The sequence below is a fragment of the Mustela nivalis genome, assembly GCF_964662115.1.
Source record: "Mustela nivalis genome assembly, chromosome: 5".
Taxonomy (NCBI): Eukaryota; Metazoa; Chordata; class Mammalia; order Carnivora; family Mustelidae; genus Mustela; species Mustela nivalis.
This window is the reverse complement of record NC_139024.1, coordinates 115,028,013-115,055,585: the sequence shown is the minus strand read 5'-3', so window position 1 is coordinate 115,055,585 and position 27,573 is coordinate 115,028,013. Positions and strand designations below refer to the sequence as shown.

The 27,573-nt window shown below is 36.9% G+C and overlaps 1 protein-coding gene across 1 annotated transcript in view; it reads left to right on the top strand.

Moving 5' to 3' along the window:
• Positions 1–27,573, top strand: part of COL12A1 (collagen type XII alpha 1 chain) — a 116,451-nt gene that overhangs the window by 36,406 nt on the left and 52,472 nt on the right. The window contains exons 15-31 of the mRNA XM_082729463.1: positions 5,078–5,344; positions 5,809–6,001; positions 6,869–6,990; positions 8,768–8,917; positions 8,999–9,118; positions 9,218–9,382; positions 9,908–10,054; positions 11,774–11,913; positions 12,429–12,558; positions 18,896–19,038; positions 19,307–19,436; positions 21,303–21,439; positions 22,557–22,686; positions 26,275–26,414; positions 26,755–26,887; positions 26,999–27,025; positions 27,385–27,527. Of these exons, the coding sequence (XP_082585589.1) occupies positions 5,078–5,344; positions 5,809–6,001; positions 6,869–6,990; positions 8,768–8,917; positions 8,999–9,118; positions 9,218–9,382; positions 9,908–10,054; positions 11,774–11,913; positions 12,429–12,558; positions 18,896–19,038; positions 19,307–19,436; positions 21,303–21,439; positions 22,557–22,686; positions 26,275–26,414; positions 26,755–26,887; positions 26,999–27,025; positions 27,385–27,527 (2,417 nt within the window). The remainder of the gene's footprint in view (positions 1–5,077; positions 5,345–5,808; positions 6,002–6,868; positions 6,991–8,767; positions 8,918–8,998; positions 9,119–9,217; positions 9,383–9,907; positions 10,055–11,773; positions 11,914–12,428; positions 12,559–18,895; positions 19,039–19,306; positions 19,437–21,302; positions 21,440–22,556; positions 22,687–26,274; positions 26,415–26,754; positions 26,888–26,998; positions 27,026–27,384; positions 27,528–27,573) is intronic.

Sequence of the window (27,573 nt, the reverse complement as noted above, 5' to 3'; positions counted from 1 at the left end):
TAGCCACTTAGAGTTGATTGATACATGAGAGTGGCTATTGAGACTGTGATTATTATATACCCAAGACCAGTCCTAGAGACTTGACTTCATCCCTCTTGTATTTGGTAAGGTTAAATCAAAAGTCCACTCAATATTCTGGTGGCTCAGATTTACCTTTATGTCATTAATATTCTTTCTCATGAAAAATTTTGAATGACTTATAATCATTTAGTATCAGCTGGTTGGTGAAAGCTGTGCCAACATTCCTTAATTCTCTTCCCTAAGAAGCTGTTTGTTGAGCATATAAGCATTTCTAAGAATTTATAGGAGGAAAGTTGATTCCTTTTGTTCTGGGAGGGTTTTAGGAAAAGGGAACAAGATGGAACATTCTTGCATTTCCTTTTATTAAAAAGAAATAGAGGGGCGCCTGGGTGGCTCAGTGGGTTAAAGCCTCTGCCTTCTGCTCAGGTCATGATCCCAGGGTCCTGGGATCGAGCCCCGTATCGGGCTCTCTGCTCAGCAGGGAGCCTGCTTCCTCCTCTCTCTCTCTGCCTGCCTCTCTGCCTACTTGTGATCTCTGTCTGTCAAATAAATAAATAAAATCTTAAAAAAAAAAAAAAAGAAACAGAAGGATTGAGGTATTCTTCTGGTAAGGGAGGGGAGAAGGAAGTGCCGTGAGCAATTTCAGATAAGCCCCACATCCTGATTTTCAGTTGTCCTTAAGTTGAAGTCTTTTGGTCTGAGTTGTCTGAAGAACTCTTCTCTCTCTCTCTCTCTTTTTTTTTTTTAAGATTTTATTTATTTATTTGACAGATCACAAGTAGGTAGAGAGGCAGGCAGAGAGAGAGAAAGAGAGAGAGAGGAGGAAGCAGGCTTCCCACTGAGCAGAGAGCCTGATATGGGGCTTGATCCCGGAACCCTTGATCGCAGAACCCTGGGATCATGACCTGAGCCGAAGGCAGAGGCTTTAACCCACTGAGCCACCCAGGCGCGCTCCTCTTTATTTTATTTTTTTTTAAATCACTGGCAAACTCAGTGGGATGTGTCTAAGTTAAAATCTGTGTCAAAATTGGGGCGCCTGGGTTGCTCAGTGGGTTGGGGCCTCTGCCTTCGGCTCAGGTCATGGTCCCGGGGTCCTGGGATGGAGCCCCACATCGGGCTCTCTGCTCAGGAGGGAGCCTGCTTCCTCCTCTCTCTCTCTCTGCCTGCCTCCCTGCCTACTTGTGATCTCTGCCTGTCAAATACATAAATAAAAAATCTTAAAAAAAAAATCTGTGTCAAAATTAACTGGATTAAAAAAAATCAAACTCCTCATTTGAAATTTAATATGTGAAAAGGCCTATTTCTCAGATAGTAATATGATTGGTTCCCTTGGTAGTAAACGAAATCTCGTGTCTGAATATATTGGCTGCTGTAGTTTAAGAATCTGGCAGAAATTTATTTGTTGTAAAGAGAAATTATAGGCTAGATATGACACATCTAGCTAAATTTATCTGTAGGAGTAAAGATACAATTCATGTGGTTGAGCAGTTATGAAAGTATATATATTTAGAAGGAAGCTTTTTCAAAAATTCTCCTCTCTTGTGTCTTCTTCCAAAAAAACCAAGTCTTCAGATATATATTTGGGATTAAAAATCTCCACAAAGGATTTCTTTTAGCCAAATGCAAATATATTAGTATAAATCCTAATAAATAAATAAATTTTAATCTCTAAGAAGCTGAACCTCTAAGAAATTGTATTTCTTGGCTAATTGATTGATTTACCTTTAAAAGTAAGTGAAGAAAAAGGCATTTTTTAAAATTTGGAGTGGATTAGGCAGGAATGAAACTTCTTTTTTTTTTTTTTTTTTTTGAGTTTTGTTTCTATGCGAAATGCTCAAACATCTAAGCAGATAGGAGAGAAGGTAAGAAACTTTCTTTGTGCTGCTACCATTTTGTTGTGCCTTATTTTGCTCTCTTCTTGGGAACAATAGCAGTTTAGAAAGTGCTTGAGAAATCTGAGTCAGATGTGGTATTTCAGTGGCAGATGAATCCTAATGTATGGATAAGTGGGCAGAGTCACTAGGTCACGCTCTTAGAGTTTCTGATAGACTTCCAGAGGGTCATTTTGGGAATATTTTCAGGATTGCTTTTACCTAAAACTCAACAATATGGTACACAGACTGTTGATACAATGAAAACCATGGATTGTTGCTAGAAAGCCAGCAGATGAGAGCCTATCTATTGGACTTCCAGTTTATGGCAGCTGGTTTAGCTGAGGTGCAGTGGGTGTTGGAAAGCATCTTGCGAAAGTTTCTAAAACATGAAAAGAACTTACAGTGTGAATGCTGCACCATTTTATAGTATGTGGCATATGTCAGGGAGGTGAAAAATCTTGGTTTTTACTCATGGGATGCCAATGAGGCTTTCTGTCCCCCCTAAAATCCAAAGTTTTCCATTAAAACTAGGGTAAGATATTTTGTACCTTATGCTTGCATAGCTGCTAAGATTTTCTTTTGAACACTGATTGGAAGCAGTTTGCTTCTGAGGTGCTTGATGTAGGTTTTTTTTTTTTTTTTTTTGTGCTTCTTGTGCTTAGGGAGTTCATTGAGTTTCTTGAGTCTGTGAGTTTATAGTTTTATACAATTTGAAACTATTTAGACCATTATTTTTCTCAAATACTTTATTTATTACACCCCTACTCTCTTTAGGTACTCCAATTATGCATGTGTTATTCTGTTTGAAATTACCAAACAGTAAACCACAGTTTGGTTTGTCAATCTTTTTTTTTTTCTTGCATTTCATTTCAGATAGTTTCCATTACCACGCTAATAGTTTCACTAATGTTTCTTTCTGCAGTTTTGAGTCTGCTGTCAATACCATCCTATGTATCTTTCATTTCAGATATTGTACTTTCCATCTCTAGAAGTTCGGTTTGAGTTTTCTTTATATGTTCTATGGCTTTACTTAACATGTCTTCTGTTTCTTCTGCAATCATCAATGTCTGGAATATAGGTGTCACAGCTGTTTTCCTGTCCCTTGTGAATAATTATGTCCTATATGCCATTTCTGGTCCTGGTTCTATATATTTGATTTTTCTTCTTCTTATGTGTCGTCTTAGCTCCAACTGCCATAACAAAATAACAGAAACTGATGACTTAAAAAACAGAAATCTGTCCAAGATGCAAGTTCTGGGAGAATTTGACTTCTGGTGAGAACTCCTCACTTGCCAATGGCCATCTTGTTATATCCTCGCATGGCCTTTCCTCCTCTCTGCATATGCGTGAGGGGTGGTGGTGGTAATAGCATGTTCTGGTGTCTCCTCCTCATTTTATAAGGATTTCAATTCCATCAGATTAGTATTATACTCTTACGACCTTATTTAATCCTCATTACCTCCTCGAGGTCCCATCACCAAAGACTATCACGTTAGAGGTTAAGACTTTAACAAATGAATTTTGAGAAGACACAATCATTCAGCCTATAACATAAGTCATATTTTTTCCTTCTTTGCGTGCCTGGTAATTTTTATTAGACGCCAGACTTTGTGAATTTTACTGTGCTGGGTGTCAGATATTTTTACACTCTTATAAATGTCCTTAAGTTTTGCTCTGGGATTTAGTCAGTTACTTGGAAGTAGTTTAATTTTTCTCAGACTTTCATTTAAGTTGTGTTAGAACTGAACCAGAGGATCTTTTAGTTTAGGGATAACTCTGCCTCATTACTGGGTCATTACTGGGGACCTGCATAAACTCTAGGAATTAATTGTTCCTTCTGCTCCTTTTGGGTGGTTCTTTCCCTAGTTTTGTATAGTTTCCTCATGCATATGCACTGATTAGTATTGGGCTGAAGACTACAGGAAGACCTCTTGCAGATTTTTGGAGCTCTTCCCTCTGTTACACCATCTCCTCTCCAATATCTGCTCTGCAATTCTAGATGCCTTGGACTCCCCTGACTCACAAAACTATCTCCTCAATTGAGTGAGATCACCAGGCTCCATCTGGTTTCTCTCTTTCTAAACTGGGGCTGGAAATTCCCTTTAAGCAATAAGACAGAACAATTATAAATCTCACTGTCATATTTTTCTATCTCTCAGGAATCACTGTCCTATATTGTCCAATGTCCAATGTTTTAAAAATGTTGATATATATGTGCATATGTATACACATCTACACAAATACATACGTATGTTTATATTTCGTTTATTCAGATTTTTTAGTTTTCAAGTGGTCCTTCCCTTTTTGAACATGAAAATTTCTCATACGGTTAAGAAAGATTCTTTGCAGCATTTCCTTCAGTTTACTGTCTTTGTATAGAAAATGCTTATGACCTCTGAATGTTAAGATTAGATTACTGAACTGAGTGAAATGATCTTGTTTATAAACTCTAACTGTGAAAAAAGAAAGAAATGTGTGTTGGCTATTTGTGGATATGGGATGATCTGTTTCTGATACAGTTATTGATAATTGTGAGATATTAGTAAAAATTACTTAATAAATAATATATATAATTTATGAAACATTTTTTACATATAGCATTTCCTAAAACATTCAATGTGTACCAGTTTATCTTTAGAGCTCTTGAGATTTTTATGTGTTAGAGTTTCCTACTCTTTTGTGTTCATAGTTTTATATGACAGTGGCTGTCAGAAAGAATAGTGTTAAAAATAGTCAACTCTGGCTAGTCATTTATGGACTGTACCCTTTTCTGAAAAGACCCAAATGATATTTCTGACCCTAAATTCATGATTTTTAGTATTCCCCACAGCATGATAACCACAAGAATTATTTACAGCTGGAAATACAATAAAAATTTGAAAAGCTCATCTCCGGAAATGGATGTTTTCTTTACTAAAGTCCCTAGAATGCAAAAGGAAATCCGTGCAATAAGAACTTCCATTTTTTAGTTATTAGCTAGGTAGGGAGAAAACATCTTACTGTGATCTCACTGAGATTAGGCTCACACGCCATCATGAATTTATGAGAGATCATACTGCTAAACAAGAACACAGTGTACATATTTGAGAAACCAGAGGTGGTTTTTTTTTCACATATATGGGAAAGTAGACATATTTATCTTCTTTCATGGTATACATTGTCATCTTCCTTTTATCTCACAGTATCCCAAGATTCAAAAATCTTAAAAGTGGATGAAGAAACAGAAAACACAATGAGAGTTACCTGGAAACCAGCACCTGGGAAAGTCATCAACTACCGGGTTGTGTATCGCCCCCGTGGGGGTGGAAGACAAATGGTTGCCAAAGTGCCACCCACAGTTACCTCAACAGTGTTAAAACGACTTCAACCCCAGACTACATATGACATCACAGTTCTCCCAATGTATAAGACAGGAGAAGGAAAGCTTAGGCAAGGATCAGGCACAACAGGTATAAAATAATAATTTTTTGGGAGTGGGGAAGAGTGTTATATTTAAAGGAGGGTTTTCATACATCTATTCATTTGTAAATGTCTGAAATTAATTCTATAATAAATTAAATTATAATAATTAGATAGGATGCCTAATTAGCATTCTATTTTTTTACCACCCACGTTCCTGGTAAAATGATTCTACATATTAATGTTCTAATGCTAATCTAATCTTCTCAGTTGTGAGAATTATTTATGTATTCACTTGGGTAGCACTTGGTTATCAGGATTTTTATTGAGTATTATATCCTGTGCTACTTGACTTAACCCATGTGATAAATATACAATTTGAAGTGTGGTGTATGTGATAATTCTCATGTATATCACTTAGATATTTCTAATCCAATTTCTTATTGCAGGGGGGGATAAAAAATCCAAAGCTTAGGCTTATGGATAATATTTTAAAATCCTTTTATCTTTACAGCTTCTCGATTTAAGTCACCCAGAAATCTCAAAACATCTGACCCAACCATGTCGAGCTTCCGAGTGACTTGGGAGCCTGCCCCTGGGGAAGTGAAGGGTTATAAGGTCACGTTTCACCCCACAGGGGATGACAGAAGACTGGGGGAGTTAGTGGTTGGACCATACGACAATACAGTTGTTCTGGAGGAACTTAGGTAGGAATGAACTATATTGTTTTTGTTAAAAGATTTAATAATTTATGAAAATTAGTAGGCCTTCCACAGATAATCGCTTGGGTGTCTGTTTGCTAGTGGAGGGTTTAGAATCAATGGAAGTTGCTCTCTTGGACTTGCTGAAGTTGAGGTTAGGGTTCAGAGGCTAGCAGAAATTTTTGTAATGTTTTAATGGTTTTTGTTATTAAGGGAGCAGGAATGGCATTTTTTCAATAACATCCTGCTTTTTAAAAATTAATGTCTATATTTTACAATTTCACTTAAAGCAGCTTGTCCTTAGCCAGGTCCGTGGAAGTATGGGGGTTCTTGTGCCTTCTGGAAAGGTCCAGGTGACTCACGCTGTGATGCTGATTATGAGTCTCCTGCCAGGGTGGGCCATGGGAGAGAGAAGCAGGACTTTGTGCTTGGTGCCAGCTGGCCGGATTGGGGAAGGGTGGGCTGATTAAAGGTCTCGCTTCAGGCTGTGCAGTGGAAAACAAGGAAGTTTGAGTTTGAACAGCACCCTACATTCATTACAGTAGGAAGAATGGACTACTGTGCATTGCCTTTTGGAAAGTTTGTTTGTCTCAATCATTCACTCACCAGTATTGAAATCTATATAAACCCTCACTATTTACTTTTGTCAGATTAGAGAAGATGAAATTTACAGAGTCCACTATGTGTCGAGGACTTGAGTTACCTTGCAACATACAACATTTAAATTATTTTCTTAAAGCCCAGTGCTTAGAAGCAGTGTGTTAGAACCTGTTTTAAGTAAATGAATGTAAATCAAGATGAATGTCTTTAACAAAGCACATATGCTACCACTTGAGCCAGTATACATACAGACTATATATTTTAACATTTCAGGGCAGGTACCACCTATAAAGTAAATGTTTTTGGAATGTTTGATGGAGGAGAAAGTTCGCCACTTGTTGGACAAGAAATGACAACCCTTTCTGACACAACTGTAATGCCAATTTTATCTTCTGGTAAGAAATCGAATTACATTACCCTAGGAAATCTTAATATTATGAAACTATTTCAAATGTGAACTATTAGGTTAATCACACGGTGAAAAGCAGCTATAAACATTTTATACTAAAATGCATTTAAATAATTTACATGCCTAAACACATATTTTCGAACATCCATCTAAGTATATCTTTGGGAATATTTTTTTAAGGCCTGTCTTGTCAGCATTACCTTGGTTACACAGTACTGTATTATTTAAAGATGAGCTTTTGCAATGGATAGGTAATATAAATATACATTTTCTCTCTTTTGATGACTAAAACGCAGTTTTATTTTGTAAATGTAGTTGCAGAAATGATTTATTTGAGCTGAGCAAGCAGAGTTGTGTTCTATGAGTAGGTGGATAACCATGACTTGGGAAGCAACATGGTAACATAAACCCTTCGGATTTTCCTGCTCCTACCACAATTATAGTTTTGATGTGCATGAACCTAGTTTTGAATGTTCTTAGAGGTGGAAGTAGTGGATAGGATTTACTTCCCAACATTTTCCAGCATTTGATAAAGAAAGAGTAGATCCAGGCAGGGTAGGGGAAGGCTTGCAAAGCTTTAGGAGTTTGGAGTAGTATCTGGGAGTCCTCAATCCTGGTGCAGTGTACTGTATGCAAAGGACACCTTTGTAGTGTGATGAGCACCATTTAATTTTTCTCAAAGAGTTTTTTTAAAAACAATATAAAGATGAGATGCTAAAATGGCAAGAAGTTGGAAAAGTCATAGCTGGGAATGTAAGCTATCAGAAGAGAAGGTATTTAAAAAATATGATGTAGATAAAATATAAAAGTGTCAAATCCTGCTGTTTTGCATGAATGTTCTATTGTTTCTGTTATGATGATATTAACTGACTTATATTTTTATTTTGTAGCTTGTGCACTGAGGATATTGGGATTTTTCTCTCTTTCCAAAGCACCCTAGCTTTGTATCAGTGTTTGTGCTTGTTGTCTCTACAGTTCTCAATTTGTATATTTGTTTGCATACTTCCTCTAAATTGTCTTCCTTCTTTCTTGTTTTTTTAAATGTGCGGACTTCACCACCTATATTTACTTGATTGTTATACATAGTCAATGATAAACTTAAACAGCTAACAACTTAATAATATAATAGCTATCAGGTTTTAAAACAACATATCTTTATTTCAAAAAGGTCTAATTTTAAGAGTCAGGTGTCTAATCCTTCGTGATATATGAAATAATTACCCAGAAGCTTAATTATTTTAGAAGATGTTTGTAGCTCACTAAGACCCTTCTTAGCTCACACATTTTATCAGCTCATTTCATATCAGTCTGCTGATGACCAATACATCTTATGGAAAAATACAGCATGTAATCTTTAGATCACATTAAAATTTTATTTAAGTTATTGATGCCTTATAGTAAGATAGCCATACATTTTTATTCATTTATTTCAGCTCTTGGGTTTGTGAGCCCATTCATGTTTACAGTGATGGTTTAATTTAAGTCTCCAGGGTCTATGATAGTGTCCAGGAAATATGGTCAAAGATGAAGGAAAGATTTGCCATGGAAATAATCACTGGAGAATTGGGGATTTTCTTGAATGTTATTTGAGGTTAATAAACCATATGGACGTATGTTGAAAGTCTTGACCTCCAAATCACAAAGCTAAGCTACAGAACTGAAGCAGCTAGGCAAGCATCCAGGGATGGCAGAGGCATGGTTAGGTTGTAACCCTGTGAAGAATTTGCTCCTGACCCTGTCCTGTATCATGATTACCACATTAGGGATGGAGTGTATTACCAGAGCAGAAGCAGACATTGTGTTGCTGGTGGATGGATCATGGAGCATTGGCCGGGCAAATTTTCGAACCGTGAGGAGTTTCATCTCTCGCATTGTGGAAGTCTTTGAGATTGGTCCCAAAAGAGTACAGATTGGTAGGTCTGGCAATACTGAAGACCTTTAGACATTTTCGTCATGCTCTTTTATATACGCTAATGCCAATGATGTTATTTTAGCCCTTGCTCAGTATAGTGGGGACCCCAGAACAGAGTGGCAGCTAAATGCTCACAGAGATAAGAAGAGCTTGTTGCAAGCTGTGGCAAACTTGCCATACAAAGGAGGCAATACTCTCACAGGTGAGTAAGGGTGATGTGGTATACTTTTAGCTCTTGCTTTTGGTCAGAACTTGTGGCTGAATAATGATGTGACTGGTGCTCTTTTAAAAATCCCACTAGGCATGGCTTTGAATTTCATTCGTCAACAGAGCTTCAGGACCCAAGCTGGCATGAGGCCTCGAGCTCGAAAAATTGGTGTTCTCATCACCGATGGAAAGTCACAGGATGATGTTGAGGCACCTTCAAAGAAACTCAAGGATGAAGGCGTAGAGCTGTTTGCTGTTGGTAAGCACTCAAAAGTCTAGCAGTGCCCCTGGGATTACAAAAGCTGAGAATATTTTTGTAGTTAAAAATTTTTTTGAAGCACAAAAAACAAACAAACATATTTTCCCTATCACAAAATTTATCAAAATGATATGCCAAGAAGTTAACTTATTTTCTTTTTTCCCCTTGAAATGGGACAGAACTACAATGGCTTCTTGGAAGAAAGTAATGGATCAAGAGGACAAATGTACTACTAATAGGATCCAGGAAAATTCCTGTTTGGTTTTCCATGGCACCATGTTTATTTTTGATAGCCATTATTTTACTTTCCAGAAAAACACTCAAGAGACACTTTTTGGTGGGAAATTGGTGCTAGAAGCATTTAGAAGAATCTAATTCAGAATAGCATTTAATTTATATTATTTTTTCCTTTGTTTCTATTTTGTAACTATAGATAATCATTATTGAGGAGAATCACATATATGTTCTCCTTAACATTGAAAATTCAAATGCTTTTGAATTTGAATATGTCCTTTTTTCCCTAAGGTATTAAAAATGCTGATGAAGATGAATTAAAGATGATCGCGACAGATCCTGATGATACCCACGCATACAATGTGGCAGATTTTGAGTCACTCTCTAAGATTGTAGATGACCTCACCATTAACTTGTGTAACAGTGTCAAAGGTCCAGGTAAGATTATCCCAGGGTTTCTCACCCTTAGCACTGTTCATATTTGGGGTAGATAGTTATTTTTGGGATGGAGGAAGGGAGACCTTTAGTGTATTGAGAGATGTTTAGCAGCATCCCTTGGCTCTGCCCACTGGATGTTGGTGGCATCCCCTGTGTTGTGACTAATAAAAATATCTTCAAATATTGCCAAATGACTGCTGGGGAAAATAATGTCCTCAGTTAAGAATCATTAGTTAGTTTGTTTATTTATTTATTTATATTTTATTTATTTATTTGACAGACAGAGATCACAAGTAAACAGAGAGGCAGGCAGAGAGGAGTGGGGGGAAGCAGTCTCCCTGCTGAACAGAGAGCTGGATGTGGGCCTCTATCCCAGGACCCTGAGATCATGACCTGAGCCGAAGGCAGAGGCTTAACCCACTGAGCCACCCAGGTGCCCTGAAAATCATTAGTTTAGTCCCTGATTTTTTCTCTGATTTGATTCCGATGGCAGCAAACTAGAAATGGCTTGTAACTTATTTGAAGATAAATAATTTGGTAGAAATGGTTCGTATGCTTTGGGTATTGAGGATGCATTTATTTGCCTTTTTCTTTTTGAGTTTTTCTCTCCAAACATTTACAGATTTTCTTTTTGGATTTTGAACAACAGACTGACCTTTTCCCTGGAGAAATAAACCAGCCAAGAAGCCAGAATTTGTAGGCTTCTGGCTCTGGATTAGCTGAGAGAGCTGTAGTTTTATTTAGTTGGAGAGGACATTGAGTGGGGATGAAAACATCTTTTATCTGTTTTCCTTTATTTTTTTTTTTTATCAACTATGTAATAGCTGCATTCATTCTAGTTTCTCAGACAGTAAAATTGCTTGATAATTTTGTAGGCTTGATTATGACCCAACTATAATAAAGGTTAGAGTACTAAGAATGGAAATTCTTTCCCCAGCTTTACAAAGACAGTTAAAGAGTTTTTATGAGACTGATTGACATGCTAATGAAGTCATTGTGTTAAGTCTCTTTAAATTATTATTGGGGACATCTTTATAATGGTCATAGTGAATTTAGTATTTCTATTTTCATTGATGTTAATTCTGGATATTGTTCTGTAGTCATTCTGTTGTTCATTGGTCATTTCACTTTACCCACAGAGAGCATAATCACAGGCAGTAGGGTATTCCCAAACTTTAAAAGACTTGGTTGTTTTTCTTCTTTCTTGACTAAGAAAGTGGTTAACTTCTCTTACCACTGATCTAGGTCCTGTAGGGGAACTAAACACAAATAAGAAACCAATTCCATTCTCACAGAGTATAACCTATAGTTAAGGAGGTAAGACATGATGAATTTAAATGTGGTGAACTTGGGTAATACTAAAGGTGATAGAGACAATAGAATTGCCAATTGTGTAAGATTAGAGGAAGGAGGACATATTCAAGGTTGATTCAGAGGTTTTTGAGTTAGGTGACTGGTAAACTGGTGGTTTCGTAAAGGAAGGGTGTGACCAGGTTTTAATGAAAGACAATGAGCCCAACCTTGAATCTTCTGGGACTGAAGAATCCTTTGCTTACCCATTCAGAGAAGTCTTATGAGCAATGGGACTCTAGACTGATACACTGTATATGTGTGTACAAATTTGAAATATGGGAAGTAGTGCTATTATAATCTAATTTCAAATTTCATCACCTTGCTATAATAATGAAATAAGCATATGGATTTTGTTTCCACATGTAGGTGACTTGGAAGCACCTTCTAATCTGGTTATTTCTGAGCGAACCCATCGTTCTCTTAGAGTGAGCTGGACACCTCCTTCTGACAGTGTGGATAGGTATAAGGTGGAATACTACCCAGTTTCTGGAGGGAAACGTCAAGAAGTGAGTAGGCAACACCTACAACCCATTCCCTCCTGATAGCGAGATTGACTTCTTCACATGAGCGCTCAGAAAAATGTTGGGTGCGGAGCAAGAAAGATGTCAAGTGGGGCAGAACTGAGTCAGCAATGGTGCTTTCATTTGGGCTTAATTAAAGGGAAAGATCTTTGCTTAAATTCTTACAGTTTCTACGAATTGCAGAATACCAATATGGTTTTTTAATAAAAGGATGCTTGATTAATTTTGAATTTATATTAGAGTTATGGAGTTGGAAGGAAACATTAAATATGATCTAGTTTACCCACTCATTTTACAAATAAGGAAACAAGAGCTGGGAGAATAAATTGCATGAATTGTCTAAGATCTCATTGTAATCTGGTAATTTCCAAAAATGAAAAACAATGGCCTCATTGAAATATAATTTCTAAGTTCATTGCAGTTAACTACTTTTTAATTATAGTAGAAAAGAGAGAAGCAATTACAGCACAGGTTATTATTATTTTATTTTTTTCCCCTAGTTTTACGTCAGCCGACTGGAAAGTAGCACAGTACTGAAAGATCTGAAGCCTGAAACTGAGTACGTTGTTAATGTGTATTCTGTAGTGGAAGATGAATATAGTGAACCGCTGAAGGGCACAGAAAAAACCTGTAAGTCTGATTAAAAAAAAAAAAAATCTTCTCCTCATTTTCTTTTTTAAGATAAACAGGAGGCATTCCATATGGGATTTTTGGCAGCCCTCCAAATCATTCCTTTATTCAATATCCATCCAATAAATATTTACTGAGTGTGTTCTTGTCCAGGTACTCAATAAATACTCAATTGCTCTTACTGTTTGTTCTTGTCATCATGGGACCCCACTGGTGGAATGGGTAATAATAGCCATAGATAACTTGGAGGGATAACTTACCTTTCATAGAATTATTCACGTCTTAAGAAAGATAACATGTGGGGAGTTGGACTCAGATTAGGAAGGGGAGCTGTGCAGAGGTGACCTATTTCAGTTTTGCAGGTGTTCAGATTTTCCTCCTATCAATGAGATCACCCTTGTCTTCGGGACGTTGCCTCCTGGCCTTTGCTTGAGAGGCTCTAATGGCTTTGACTTTGAGTAGAGCTTTTGACAGAGATGTTCCTTGTTCCTGCACCTGGCAAGATTTCTGAGGCATGGTAGGGTTTTTGAAGCCACATAAAAATACTCTTTCCTTCTCCCATCTTCTTGGCTGGACTCCAGGGGAAGGGAGGCCTCTTATAAGACAAAGAATTGGGCATCACTCTCTCCAAGGCAAGGATTGGTTCTATTTAATCTTCAGTTCTGTTAAATCTTTATCTTCTCTCTCTCTCTTTACTATATAAGTTTTAGGTGTAGAACATTGTAAGTCAACATCTGTATACACTATAAGGGATCCCCCCCTCAAACGGTATTACCGTCCGTCACTCTACACTTGATCCTCTAGCCCTTTCACCCACCCTCTGACCCCAGTCCCCTCTGGCAACCACTGATTTGTTCTTTGTATCCATGAATTTGGTTTTATTTCATTGTTTCTTTGGCTTTTATTTGTTTTTAGACTCTACATATGAGTGAATCAGATGCTATTTTTCTTTCTTCTGATTTCACTTAGCATCACCTCAAGGCCCACCACAAATAGCAAGATTTCGTTCTTTTTTATGGCTGAGAAGTACTCCATTATATACTCCATTACATCCATTACAGCACTCCATTATAGATAGATATGGTCTCTTTATATGAGGTATATTTCCTCTATAGCCATTTTTTGAGTTTTATCACAAATGGATATTGAATTTTATTGAGTAATTTTTCTCCATCTATTGAGATGATCAAAATTAAAGATGTGATTTTATCTTTAATTTTGTTAATATTATGTATCACATTGATTGATTTGTGAATTTGAGTCATTCTTGCATCCCTGGAATAAATCCCACTTGATCATAACGTATGATGCTTTTAATGTACTGTTGAATTTTGTTTGCTTATATTTTGTTGAGGATTTTTACATCTATGTTTGTCAAGGATATTGACCTGTAATTTTCTTTTTTTCTGTCATCCTTGTCTGGTTTTAGTATCAGGGTAATGTTGGCCTTGTAAAATGTGTTTGGAAGCATTCCCTTCCCTTTAATTGTTGGAAGAGTTTGAGAAGGATATGTATTAAATCTTATTGGCTGTTTGGAAGAGTTCACCAGTGAAGTTGTTTGGTTCTGAACTTTTGTTTATTTTGAGGTTTTTGATTACTGATTCAATCTTCTTCCTAGTAATCAGTCTACTTATGTTTTCTATTTCTTTCTAATTCAGTCATGGAAGACTATATTTCTAAGAATTTGCCCTTTTCTTCCAGGTTGTCTGGTTTGTTGACATATTATGGATTGTATTAGTGTCTTATAATCCTTTGTATTTCTGTGGTATCATTAACTTTTCTTTCATTTCTGACTTTATTTATTTGAATCCTTTTACTTTTTTCTTTGTTAGTTACCTAAAGGTTTGTCAATTTTATCATTTCCAGCTCTTCATTTCACTAATCTTTCCTATTTTCATTTTACTCTCTATTTAATTTATTTCTGACTCTGATTTTACTATTTTCTTCATTCTACTAACTTGTAGGCTTCCTTCGTTTTTCTTTTTCTAGTTTCCTTAGCTGTAAAATTAGATTGTTTACTTGAGATTTTTTTTGTTTCTCAAGGTAGGCCTATTTCTGTCTAATAACTCTTTTTTGCATCTCATAAATTTTGGCATGTTATATTTCTTTCCATTTTCTTGAGGTATTTTTTGATTTCTCCTTTGATTTTTTTTTTTTTGACGACCTAATGGTTGTTCCATTTTATATTGTTTGATTTTAATGTTTTTGTACTTTTTCCAGTTTTGTTATTGTACTTGATTTCTACTTTCCTACTTTTGTTGTCAGAGAAGATATTTGATGTGATTTCAGTCTTCTTGAATTTATTGAGACTTATCTTGTGGCCCAACATGTAATCTGTCTTGGAGAATGTTCCATGTGCACTTGAGAAGAAGGTGCATTCTGTGGCTTTTGGATGAAATATTCTGATTATATATCCATTATTTATATTTCTGTTATATCCATGTGATCTAATGTGTCAATTACAGTAAAAATGTCCTTATTTATGTTCTGTCTCATGATCTATTCATTGCTGTGAGTCCCCTATTATTGTTTTATTTTCAATTTCTCCCTCCCTTTAGTTTTTTTTTTTTATTTTTAAGATTTTTATTTATTGTTTTGACAGAGAGAGAGATCATGAGAGAGGGAATACAAGCAGGGGGAGTGGGCAGAAGGAGAAACAAGCTTCCTGCTGAGAAGGGAGCCTGATGTGGGGCTTGATCCCAGAACCTTGGGATCATGACCTGAGCTGAAGGCAGCCACTTAAAGAATGAGTCACCCAGGAGCCCCCACCCCCTTTAGGTTTTCAAATATTTGTTATATAGTTTTGTGCTCTTTTGTTGGGTGTTTATATATAAACACTTATTTATAAATGTTGTATCTTCTGGTTGGATCCATCCATTATCATAATGTGGTGCTCCTCTTTGTCTTTTAGGACAGTCTTTGTTTTTAAGTCTATTTTATCTGATCTGAGTATATGCCAGCTTTCTTTTCATTTCCATTTGCATAGAATAATTTATCTCCTTCCTTCACAGTCTGTATGTGTCCTTAGCTCTGAAGTCTTTTATAGGTACCACATGGACATCTCTTTTTTGTTTTTTAATCTGGTTAGCCACTCTTTGTCTTTTGATTGGTAAATTTAGTTCTTTTATATTTGAAGTAATTATCAATAGGTATATACTTATTTCCATTTGTTTTCGGGCTGTGTTTGAAGTTCTTTTTTGACCTTTTTTCCCCCCTCTTTCTCTCTTTCCTTGTGATTTGCTGGCTTTCTTTAATATTATGCTTAGATCCTTTCTTATTTTCTTTTATGTATTTAGTATAAGTTTTTCTTTGTGGTTACTGTGAGGTACACTTATAGCAACTTATGTATATAACAGTCTCTTTTAAATTGATAACAACTTAAATTGGAAACCATTCCAAAGCTTTACATTTTTATTCCCCATATTTTATATTTTTGATGACACATTTTATGTCTTTTTATTTTATGATCCTTTAGATAACTATTGTAATTTTAATTGATTTTATTATGTTTTGATTTTCGTACCTTTTGATCTTCATACTTGCCTTATTAGTGATTGATCTATTTTTACTATCTCTTTACCTTTTCCAGTGAGATTGTTACTTTCATATATTTTATTCTTATTAATGATTATCTTTTCTTTTCAGTGTAGAGAAATCCCTGTAACATTTCTTATAAGATCAGTTTAGAGGTGATGAACTCCTTTAGCTTTTGCGTATCTGGAAAATTCTTTATCTCTCCTTAAATTCTGAATGATAATCTTGCTGGATAGAGAATTCTTGGTTGGAAAATTTTTCCTTTCAGCATTTTGAATATATCATGACCCTTACTTCCAGCCTGTAAAATTTCTGCTGAAAAAAATCTCTGATAGTCTTATGGGGTTTCCCTTGTATGGAATAAATTGTTTTTCTTTTCTTTTTTTCTTTTTTTTTTTTTAAGATTTTATTTATTTATTTGTCAGGCAGGCAGAGTGGCAAGCAGAAGCAGAGGGAGAAGCAGGTTCCCTGTGGAGCAAGGAGCCCAATGTGGGACACGATCCCAGGATCCTGGGATCATGATCCCTTAACTGACTGAGCCACCCAGGCATCCCTAAATTGTTTTTCTTAGCTATTTTAAGATTCTCTCTTTATTCTCTTTATTCTTAACTTGTACCATTTTAATTATAATGTACTTTAGTGTGGTTCTCTTTGGATCTTTTTTTTTTTTTTTTTGGAGTTCTCTGGGCTTTCTGAACCCAAATGTCTGTTTTCTTCCCCAGATAAGGGAATTTTTCAGCTATTATTTCTTTGAATAATTTTTCTGGCCCTTTCTCTCTCTTCTCCTTCTAGGACCTCTATAATACAAATATTACACCATTTGATGTTGTCCTAAAAGTCCCTTTAGGTATCCTTACTTTTTAAAATTCTTTCTCAGTTTGTTGCTCTGTCCAGTTGAGATACATTGCTTTGTTTTCCAGCCCACTGATTTGGGCTTCTATTTCATCCATTCTGTTGTTGAATCCCTCTAGTGTATTTTTCATTTCAGTTACAAATTCTGTTTGGTATTTTCTTCTAGTTTCCATCTCTGTTGAAGTTCTTACTGTGTTCATCCATTCTTCTCCTGAGTTTGGTGAATATCTTTACGACTATTACTTTGAACTCTTTGTTGAGTAGGTTGTTATATTAATGTCATTAAAATTTTTTTCTGGGAATTTGTCCTGTTCTTTGGTTTGGAATATAGGCCTCTGTCTCCTCATTTAGCCTGACTCTCTGTGTATATTTATCAGGTAAAAATAATACCTCTCCCGGTCTGGAAGGAATGATCTCGTGTAGGAGATGATCCATGGGGTTCAGAGTACAGTCTCCCCTGGACTCCAGAGCCAGGCAACCATCTTGTGGGTGGGACATCTCTTGTCTGGACTTTGTGGACCTGCTGGCTATGATGGGGCCACAGCTTTGATGCAGGGTCGGTGGGGTATGGGGCACTCACCCAGCCTGGTTGTGGTGCAACTGCTACTGGGGCAGATGGAGCATGTAGCACGCATACTAGCAGACATGAGGGAGAACACCAAAAAGGGTGCTTCCAGCTCTATCACTAACAAGTTAGACTAGGATTGCAAAAATGACACCTGTCAGTGCTTCTGTTTGTAGAGAAGGCCAATGCAGGTTCCTGCCTCTCTGGCAACTGCTTTAAAATTAGTAAGTAGGTCTATCTCACTTATGATCTAGGCATTTTCCAAACTGTTGCTTTTATGCAGGCTCCCAGGGCAAGTGGGTCTGTGCACGAGCTCTTTAAGAGCATGTTCTCTATTCCCTCTAGTTTCTTGTTTTTCCTGGACTTCATGTTCATTTTCAAAATGAGGCATTTTAGGGGCTTCTTTTTCAGGTGCTGGACTCAAAGATCAAGGTATTTGATGTGGGCACACTTCTTTTGCTTCTTGAGGGAGAGTTCCATATTTTGGGAATTCCTTCCCAACTGTGAGTCACCATGCTTGGGGTGGGGTCCTGGACAAGGCTGAGTTTCTACTTCTCCTACCTGCTTGATATGTCTCTTTTATCTCTGTTGTGGAGGCACTGTTTATCTAGTCTCAGGTCCTTTTCAGAGGATATGATTTCAAGTGTAGCTATAAATTTATTATATCATGGGAGGAAGTGATTTCAGAGTGTTCTTATGCTGCCATCTTGAACCCCTCCTCCATGTTTTCTGTCACTAGCCTTCATATTATACAATAGGAGGTGGGAAATAAAATATTTCATAATGGGCAGGATTAATCTGATAATTTCTGAAAACTTTAAACTCAGTCTTTGGACAATATATGTGAATCTATATTGGCATTAAATGAAGAGGAGACTGTAAATCTTTTACTGTGCCTCATGAACCTATCTTCAAAAAACTCATGAATCCCCTAAGTTCCAGTTATTAATTTATGACTCTCTCACTTAAATTAATTTTTTTTGAAAGCTGATGTAAAATACTGTGCTGGTTACTTATGTATGAAATTCCATGATTGAAGACTGAAAATAGTCAACTTAAAGATGTTCCAGAAAAAGAGACTGAAATCTCAGGAAGTTCGTATCTATTTTGGCTTCTATATAGACTCATTGGAATGCCCGTTGAAATTTAAACTTTGTTCCTCCATGAAATAGTTGTAACTTGCAGTCCTGAGTATGAGATGGCAATGAACAATGAGATTGGGTTTTTCAGGAGAGAGGAAAGGATTCTATTCGCTCTCACTGACTTCTCATAGTAACTGATTCTCTATTTAGCATATATAAATATCACTTAGTAAGTAGGAAACAACAATTAATAATGAGTAGAATGACAGGCATTAGACTGATGTTTGCCTTTACATTCCAACAGTACCAGTCCCTGTGGTCAGCATGAATATTTATGATGTTGGCCCTACCACCATGCATGTGCAATGGCAGCCAGTGGGAGGGGCTACTGGCTACACCTTGTCATATGAACCCATCAACGCCACAGAACCAAGAAAACCCAAAGAGGTGGGAGACATTTGTTTCTTTTTCATTGAGTTGCTTATAAATCATTTATAACATTATGTGCAAAAAAAAAAAAAAATAGAAAAATAGATGGGTCCTGTGACACATTTTTAAAAACATTAGCATGAAGAAGGAAATTCATTTCAGAGAGATGAAAAAGAAAAGTTATGTTATCATCTAGTAGTTACAAGTAGGCTGTAATTGCATATCCCTGGTAAGTGGAAAGGTTTGATTTGAATGTCTTATTTCCCTTTGGCATGTCCATATGCAGATGCGTGTGGGGCCAACAGTGAATGATGTGCAACTCACTGATCTTTTTCCCAACACCGAGTATGCAGTCACAGTCCAGGCTGCCTTGCATGACCTCGCCAGTGAACCTGTCACTGCTCGGGAAGTCACGTGTAAGATATTGCCAGTGTTCTTCTTTCCTTTCTGTTGTAAACATAATGTTCATTAGGATTTTTCTTTTACCCAATAATGTTATCAATAATTTGATAATTTATGCATAAGTCACAAGGTTATTCCTTATGGCAATCAAATTTGAGAATTAAAATTAACTCTAGCCTTACGGCAGCATCTTAAATTGATTCTAGGATGTACTTTTTTTTCCACATTGAACATAGCTGATACTGAGATGTTTCTTACAATTGATGGTATACTTTTGGCCAAGTGTCAGGGCATGGAGCATAAAAAGTTGGTGTTGTATATCCATGAAGTAAGGTACATAGCCCTGGTGAGAAGGGAATGTTGGGTGAGTGTAATTTTGGAGGAAGATACTAGACTTAATATTAAGATGTTCCAAGTTCTTGGTGAAGTAGGTACTTTATGGCACTTATAGAAAAGTTTGTTTCAATCAAGTGAGTTAGTCAGCTTACTCAATCCAAAAACATTGGTCATATACTTCAGTCACTATGCTAGATATTGGGAATGTACCACGAGGTAATACCAGGCAACATAGAGCGCATGAACTCCTTTGGGGTTTGCACTTTTCTTGTGTGCGTTGATCAATTCCTTTTGCGTTTTTGGCTTGATTCACTGGCAGTTAGGTGTTTTCTTCTTGAAAAGTGGCAAGAATTGCACCTAGAATCCTTGCCTTTCCTGGCTGGAGGTTTTGTTTTATGCTTATTGTGGTCATGATGAGATAGATGACATGGCTTAAATTTTAGGCTCAGCCCACATTTTTAAGACAATTAAGAAGACAGAAGAAATCTTCAAGGGAGAAAGGGGACTGAGAATAATCATAAGGCAGAAAAGATAAAGAGCCCCTGAAGGGCGGGACAGTATAAATTCATTGACAACAAATAATCATTTTTTATTTATTAAACCCTGTCTGGAATTGGTGGCTTTGTAGAAATGAGGTAGTGGCAGATGGAAAGGTGGGAAGCCAGCTAGGGATGGAGACATGTGTTCTCAAAGTGCTGGGAGAGAAGACCCCAGAGTCATACTGGGATGAAAGGCAAGTGCGGTCATGGATTTGATACAAAGTTGACTGCACCAGTGGAAGAAGGGAGGCCACAGAGAGATGCCGAGAGACAAAAACATTAAAGGGATAAAGGTGCAGAATCATGGAGGTGGAGGGAGACATTTAGGAGAACAGATGCACAGAGCTGAAATGAGAAACAAAAGGAAATTGGTCAACGGGCAGCTGGAAAGTGAGATCTGTCTCATATAACAAAAGAAACTTTCTTTGTTAGTTATCCTCGTCTTTGTTCTTTTTAAGTAAGGCTTTGACTTGGCAAAAATTTATCATTTGAATTTTCTCATAACCATTTAGACCCCTATGGATTTTCTTATAAGCTTACCAGGTGCTTAATTTTGGCCCATCTTCATCCCTCACTCTCATAACCATTTGTTTTTCTATCATTTTCTATTCTTAGGAGACCATAATTCTTTGGATTTTGTTCTCTATCCTAACTGATTTAAATATCTGAGAAAGAAACACAAGCTGTGCATTTGTGGTGAATTATGATGTACTATAGCTGAGCAGCAAGAGAGAGCCGGAAAATAGAGTGGAAGTTTACATATAAAAGATAAATTAGAATTGTAATAAAAATTTCAACTTATCATATTTTAAGAAATTTTCTTAAGAGGACCTGAGCTTTACCTGGTAGAATCATAGTACTTTTGTCATCAGAGCTATTTGTTTAAAGATACTTTGCTGCACACTGTTAAATTTTCTCTAAACAACTCCTTGAAAGCTTGTGTGAATGCTTTAGAGTTTTGTGGTTGAGAGCCACATCTGGAGCTCATTATTCATGCATCTCCAGTGCCTTTACCCAAACCTCGAGATCTGAGACTCAGAGACGTGACTCACAGCACCATGAATGTCTTATGGGAACCCGCGCCGGGAAAAGTGCGTAAATACATCGTTCGCTACAAAACACCAGAAGACGATGTCAAAGAGGTAGGTTGAAGATTAGAATGGATTTGGAAGTATTTGTTTTCCTAGTAGGTTTAACAACAGAACTCAAAAAAGTGCAGAGGATAGAGTGTTTTGAATATTTGTCACTTTATTAATCTAGGGTTGAAAGCTTGTAATATTAGTAGAGCAATTTTTGAATATTGATAATATATTGGATTTTGTTGCATTTATTTTAGAAATGTTTTCTTCCATGATACTCATCTCAAAATCATCATCCCTTAGTGGACAAAGAGTTATAGAATGTAGATAGTACTTCCTTCTCATCCAGATGTCTTTTTTTGCTGCTCTACATTCTATGAATTACCAAAAAAAAAAAAAATGTGTCTAAAAATAAAAGCCAGTAAGGGGTGCGGGAAGGAAAAGGAGAGTTTGTCAGATAATAGGAAGATAGGACAATGGAGAAGTTCTGAGAGAAAGCGTAAATAAATAGATTGTTAGAGGAAAGTCCTTTTGGCCATGAGCATTTTTGAGATGGGGCAGAGATTTGTTTCCATGACAACCTAATTCAAAGTGGGAGCAAATTGAGGGTTTTCTCTAGAGAATGGGTTTAAAACTTCTTTGTGCTTGGGAGCATATCAATGTCAGAATCTCAGAGACATTTTTGGAAGATAGAAATGGTTTCTGTAAGCCCCTAGGTATTGACCATGCTGTTCAGTTGGATTATATCAAAGCTAATTTATACATATGCACACATTCATTTCATTCTAGGTTTCAATTTCGAAAGAGACACCATGACCAGAGGGTCTCACAGGGCTCTTGTGCACAGTAAATGAGATAATGCACAGGAGAACATTTCTGAGAGAAATAAAGCAGTGATGCAAAGGGAAACAGAGAAACTGTCAGTGAAAAATGATTAGGTTGTTTGAATCTGTTGGCAGTCTTATTTACCAAACCTTGGCATTCAAATAGAGCTCTAGTACATACATTTTCCCACTTTATAAGCATTTAAACTGTTTCCAGTTCCTGGACTCATGCATATTGAAAAACATTGCTATTTTTTGTAGCACAATTCTTATGCTCTTGTGCTAAGAAGTACAATAAACAACAGAGATGTTAAAACTAGACCCTTCCTAAAAATAGTTCCACTGCTCTATTACAGGTAGAGGTAGACAGGTCACGGACCAGCACCCCTCTCAAAGACCTCTTCTCACAAACCCTGTACACAGTAGGCGTCTCTGCAGTGTATGATGAAGGGGAGTCTCCCCCCATGACTGCTCAAGAAACTACCCGTAAGTTATAATTGTGCTACACTGATACTTGAGAAATGACATGACATGATTGTGTAACTGAACTTACTGGGTCCTTTTGTTTCTTGGTTCCAGTTTTTTGAGTATTTAATGTTTGAATTCAGATTGCTTTTTACTTATTTTCTTCTTATCTTCTACCTTCATGTCCATTCTTCTTATTTATTTTTATGTTCAATTAAGTTTTTAATTTTAATTTAATTTAATTTTAATTCCCCTATAATATATGGAGTTACATTAGTTTTAGGAATATAATAGAATGATTGAACATGTCCATTCCTTTTATGATAATTTTTATCCTCCTATTATTCTATCAACCACTGTCATTACTTCATCTTCCAGATATTTAACTGGTGTGTGTGCGTGTTTTGTGTGTGTGGGTGTGCACGTGCTTGTGGGTGAGGGGGGGTAATGGGGAGGAAGTAAGTTCTTGACGCACATTGGACATTTTCTCTGGGAAGGTTGTGTTAGTTATCACATATTTTGTGAGATCTTACTATATGTAAAGTGTTATCAGGGTAACAAAATATAAGTATCTTTGCCCTTACCAGTTCATGATTTCATTGTGGAGATAAGAAAAATTGATTAAGAACACATGGGATGGTGTAGGGATGGTGAAGTAAGTGGAGCTCAGATTGCATGCTGCTGGATGTCAGGTGAAGGGGAGGACTGCATAATGGAGAATCAGGGGAGATGTCGGGCAGCCTTCCTAGGCTTCTCCTCACCAGCTCCATTTTGGTGCTGCTTCCAGAGCTGTCTGTTTCTTTCCCTCTCAGGGTACTTCCATAGTATTTAACCCAATTATGACTACCTGTTTGTTTTTTCCTATCTATTTTGTTTTCCCTTTCTTCCCCCCAAGTGAAGCCAGAGACACACTTACTTTGTACAACTTTGCATCTCCAGTGCCTGGCACCATGCTCAACACATAATTTCCTGCTTGAATAGGGGCTAAGAACTTGAGGTCTAGAGCCCTCAGTGTTCTGAAGAAATATAATGAGAGCTACTTCTATAATTCAAAATTTTCTAGTAGCCACATTTGAAAAAGTAGAAAGAAGAGAAACTAATTTTGATAATGTATTATATTCAACCCAATATATCAAAAATATTGTCATTTCAACATGTATCAGTAGAATAAGTATTAAAATATTTCACATAGTTTTTCCATAATAATTCTTTAAAATCCAGTGTGTGTTAATTTTATACTTACATTAGATCTCAATTTGGACTAGCCACATTTCAAGTACTCAGTAGCTGTATATGGCTGGTGACTCTGAGAGTAGACAGCACAGGTCTAGAGAATTTAAATGACTTGTCCTGCCTCATCTAGTTAGCTACTGGTGGGATCAATACAAATCTGAACTTTTATTTGCTGTCCTGTCACTCCCTCACTAGAGGTTCAAAAACTTCTCCTTTCATACCCAGCTGTCTGTACCTGATCGAGCCTCTTGTCAAATGGCACAGCCTATGCCTTAACAACCGACAGTATCTACTTCTGCTACTTTCTTACCTGTGATCCCTCTTAGCAGTCTCACTTGCCTTCCTGGCATTGGTTCTTACTTGGTAAGTGTAGTGTCTGGAAGTGAAAATTGGTGCATATGAGTAAACTGACAGCTTTGCACATGCATAACAGGTGAAGTAGAGGAAAAATGTCTAGTGAAAGCCGGTAAGTTAGTATACTAAATCGTTACTTTCAATATGTGGTTGGTTTTGGAAGGGATGGGGGTGGGGGTTGGGTGAGCCCTGTGGTGAGTATTAAGGAGGGCACATATTACATGGAACACTGGGTGTGGTGCATAAACAATGAATCTTGGAACACCGAAAAATAAAATAAAATTAAATAAAAAAAATCCTTGAGATGTCCTAATAAAGTGTATTCTTTTTTTAAATTTATTTTTTATTTATTTTCAGCATAACAGTATTCATTATTTTTTCACCACACTCAGTGCTCCATGCAATCCGTGCCCTCTATAATACCCACCACCTGGTACCCCAACCTCCCACCCGCCCCCCCCACCACTTCAAACCCCTCAAATTGTTTTTCAGAGTCCATAGTCTCTCATGATTCACCTTTCTTCCAATTTCCCCGAACTCCCTTCTCCTCTCTAACTCCCCATGTCCTCCATGCTATTTGTTATGCTCCACAAATAAGTGTATTCTTAACAGTTGGTTTGTTTTGCAGTTGTGCTTCTGGACATGGTACCACTCATTTTCTCTCAATGAGCCTTTTCATTGTAATTATTAGAAATATATTTTTGATGGCCCTGGATTTTGTGAAGTCAGAACTGGTCAATAGTGGATAGAGAAGTAATTGACAATGACAGCTCAGAACCGGGGGCAGACGTTCCAGATTCCATGTGCTGTGAACTAACTAGGGTGCCTGGTCAATGGAGGGGCTTTTAATTGGGGTTTCAGCAGTCATCAACCCTGTAGGGTTATTCCTATCTCTGGACATAGTCAGTATAGTCTTCCTCAGTTGTGTATAACATTAGCATTCTACAGGAAAACCTTACACATGGCTTACTTAGATCATAATATTTCATAGACCATGATAGACTATGCACTCTTTGATAATCAGTACCAAAGTTTGTGCTTATGTGTCCTGCTCTGCAAACAAGTTCATAGTTTTGACATATAAATGTTCAGCTTTCAAATATGACATTGAAAAAAAATGTGTGAGATGCAGAATGATTAACTGGGTTAGAAGAGTCTTACTAAGAGGTATTTATTTATTTATTTAAATTAAAAAATTTTTAAATAAACATATAATGTATTATTAGCCCCAGATTCACAGGTCTGTGAATCGTCAGGTTTACACACTTCACAGCACTCACCATAGCACATACCCTACCCAATGTCTATAACCCCACCACCCTCTCCCTCCCCGCTCCCCCAAGCAACTCTCAGTTTGTGTTGTGAGATTAAGAGTCTCTTATGGTTTGTCTCCCTCCCGATGCCATCTTGTTTCATTTATTCTGTTCCCATCCCCCAAACTCCCCACATTCCATCTCCACTTCCTCATATCAGGGAGATCATATGATAGTTGTCTTTCTCCAATAGACTTATTTTGCTAAGCATAATACCCTCTAGGTCCATCCATGTCGTTGCAAATGGCAAAATTTCATATTTTTGATGGCTGCATAGTATTCCATTGTGTGTGTGTGTGTGTGTGTGTGTGTGTGTGTGTGTGTGTGTATACATACCACATCTACTAAGAGGTATTTAGAAAAAAAATCACCATTTTTAAATTATTGTGTTATGTTACTCACTGTTCAATACATCATTAGTTTTTGATGTAGTGTTCCAAGATTCATTGTGCATAACACCCAGGGCTCCATGCACCATTTTAACTTAACACAAATAGTAGCCTATTATATCCATATGGTACTTGAAGTTTTTGAAGCTTTCTCTTATACTTCCCTTTCAGATGAACTGAATTGGTAAGTTGCTTGGTTCTGAATGATGATTTCAGCCTGTTTCCTCATGTCCATGAAGATAAAACGAGGAGGCTTTACTATATCATTTGTGTATTATATTGTTTGTTCAGAAACTTTGTCCTGCTTTACCTCATGATAGGCACGGTGCCAGCCCCAACAAACCTAAGGATTACCGAAGTGACACCAGAGAGCTTCCGAGGGACTTGGGATCATGGGGCTTCAGATGTGTCCCTTTACAGGATAACCTGGGCGCCTTTTGGAAGCTCAGATAGGATGGAGGTAATGTTAATTCTCTTCCTTCTTCCCTACCCCTTCCTCCCTCCTCCCTTCCCCCCCTTTCCATCTCTTCCCTTATCTTCCCTTCCCTTCCTTCCTTCCCTCCTTTTTAAAAGTTTTTTTTTTTTAAAACTTTTTAAATTTCATGACAAGGAATCGTGTTTGAAATAGATATTACCTCTGTTGCCTGAAAAGCATCCTTTTCCATTTGAGCTCCTGGCATGTATCAAAGGCGGAAGAATGTCTGGCTAAATAATGTCAATAAACTGCCATTGAGAGTATGATAGACATGGTGACTTAATTTTTTGTGGGTGTGTGTGTTTTTCTTTTCTCTTTCACTAAGACCATCTTAAATGGAGATGAAAATACTTTGGTGTTTGAAAACCTGAACCCGAACACTCTCTATGAAGTTTCTGTTACTGCCATTTATCCTGATGAGTCAGAAAGTGATGACCTGACTGGCAGTGAGCGCACACGTAGGTGTTCAGCTTTTAAATAGGACATTATTATGTTAAAGTTAATTTAAAAAGTAGAGCTATAACTTTATTAGTAATATTTCCCCAAATTCTGTTTTTTTTTAATTTTAGCTCGTTTGATACCACTAACAACACAAGGTAAGAGTTTAATTTGCTGAACCATATAAAAGACCAAATAATGAATGAATGAATGAATGAATGAACGAACAAGTGAATGAATGGAAAAAATACCACAAAATCCATTGTAAACAGGTTTTTCTACTTTTAAATTATAAGGCATCTCTTGAAACTTTTTTAAAAGTTTTTTTTTTTTTTTTGAAAAACATTGCTTTACTGCCATTTGTTAAGGAGTCATGTAGGATTCCATGACCATCAGTTACCATGAGGTCAAATTTAGTCTTAACCTTAAAAGTATACTGATTTTAGTGAATGGTGCTTATTTCGGGAGGAGGCCTCATTCTATGAGCTTACTATATTTCTCAACAACCTTTTTTCAGCTCCAAAAAGTGGCCCACGAAACCTTCAGGTGTACAACGCAACATCTAACAGCTTAACTGTTAAATGGGATCCCGCCAGTGGTCGTGTGCAGAAATACAGAATCACTTACCAGCCTTCAACAGGAGAAGGCAATGAGCAAACGGTAATAAAAAAATATATGTAACTTGGAAAATTCTACCTCTTCTCCT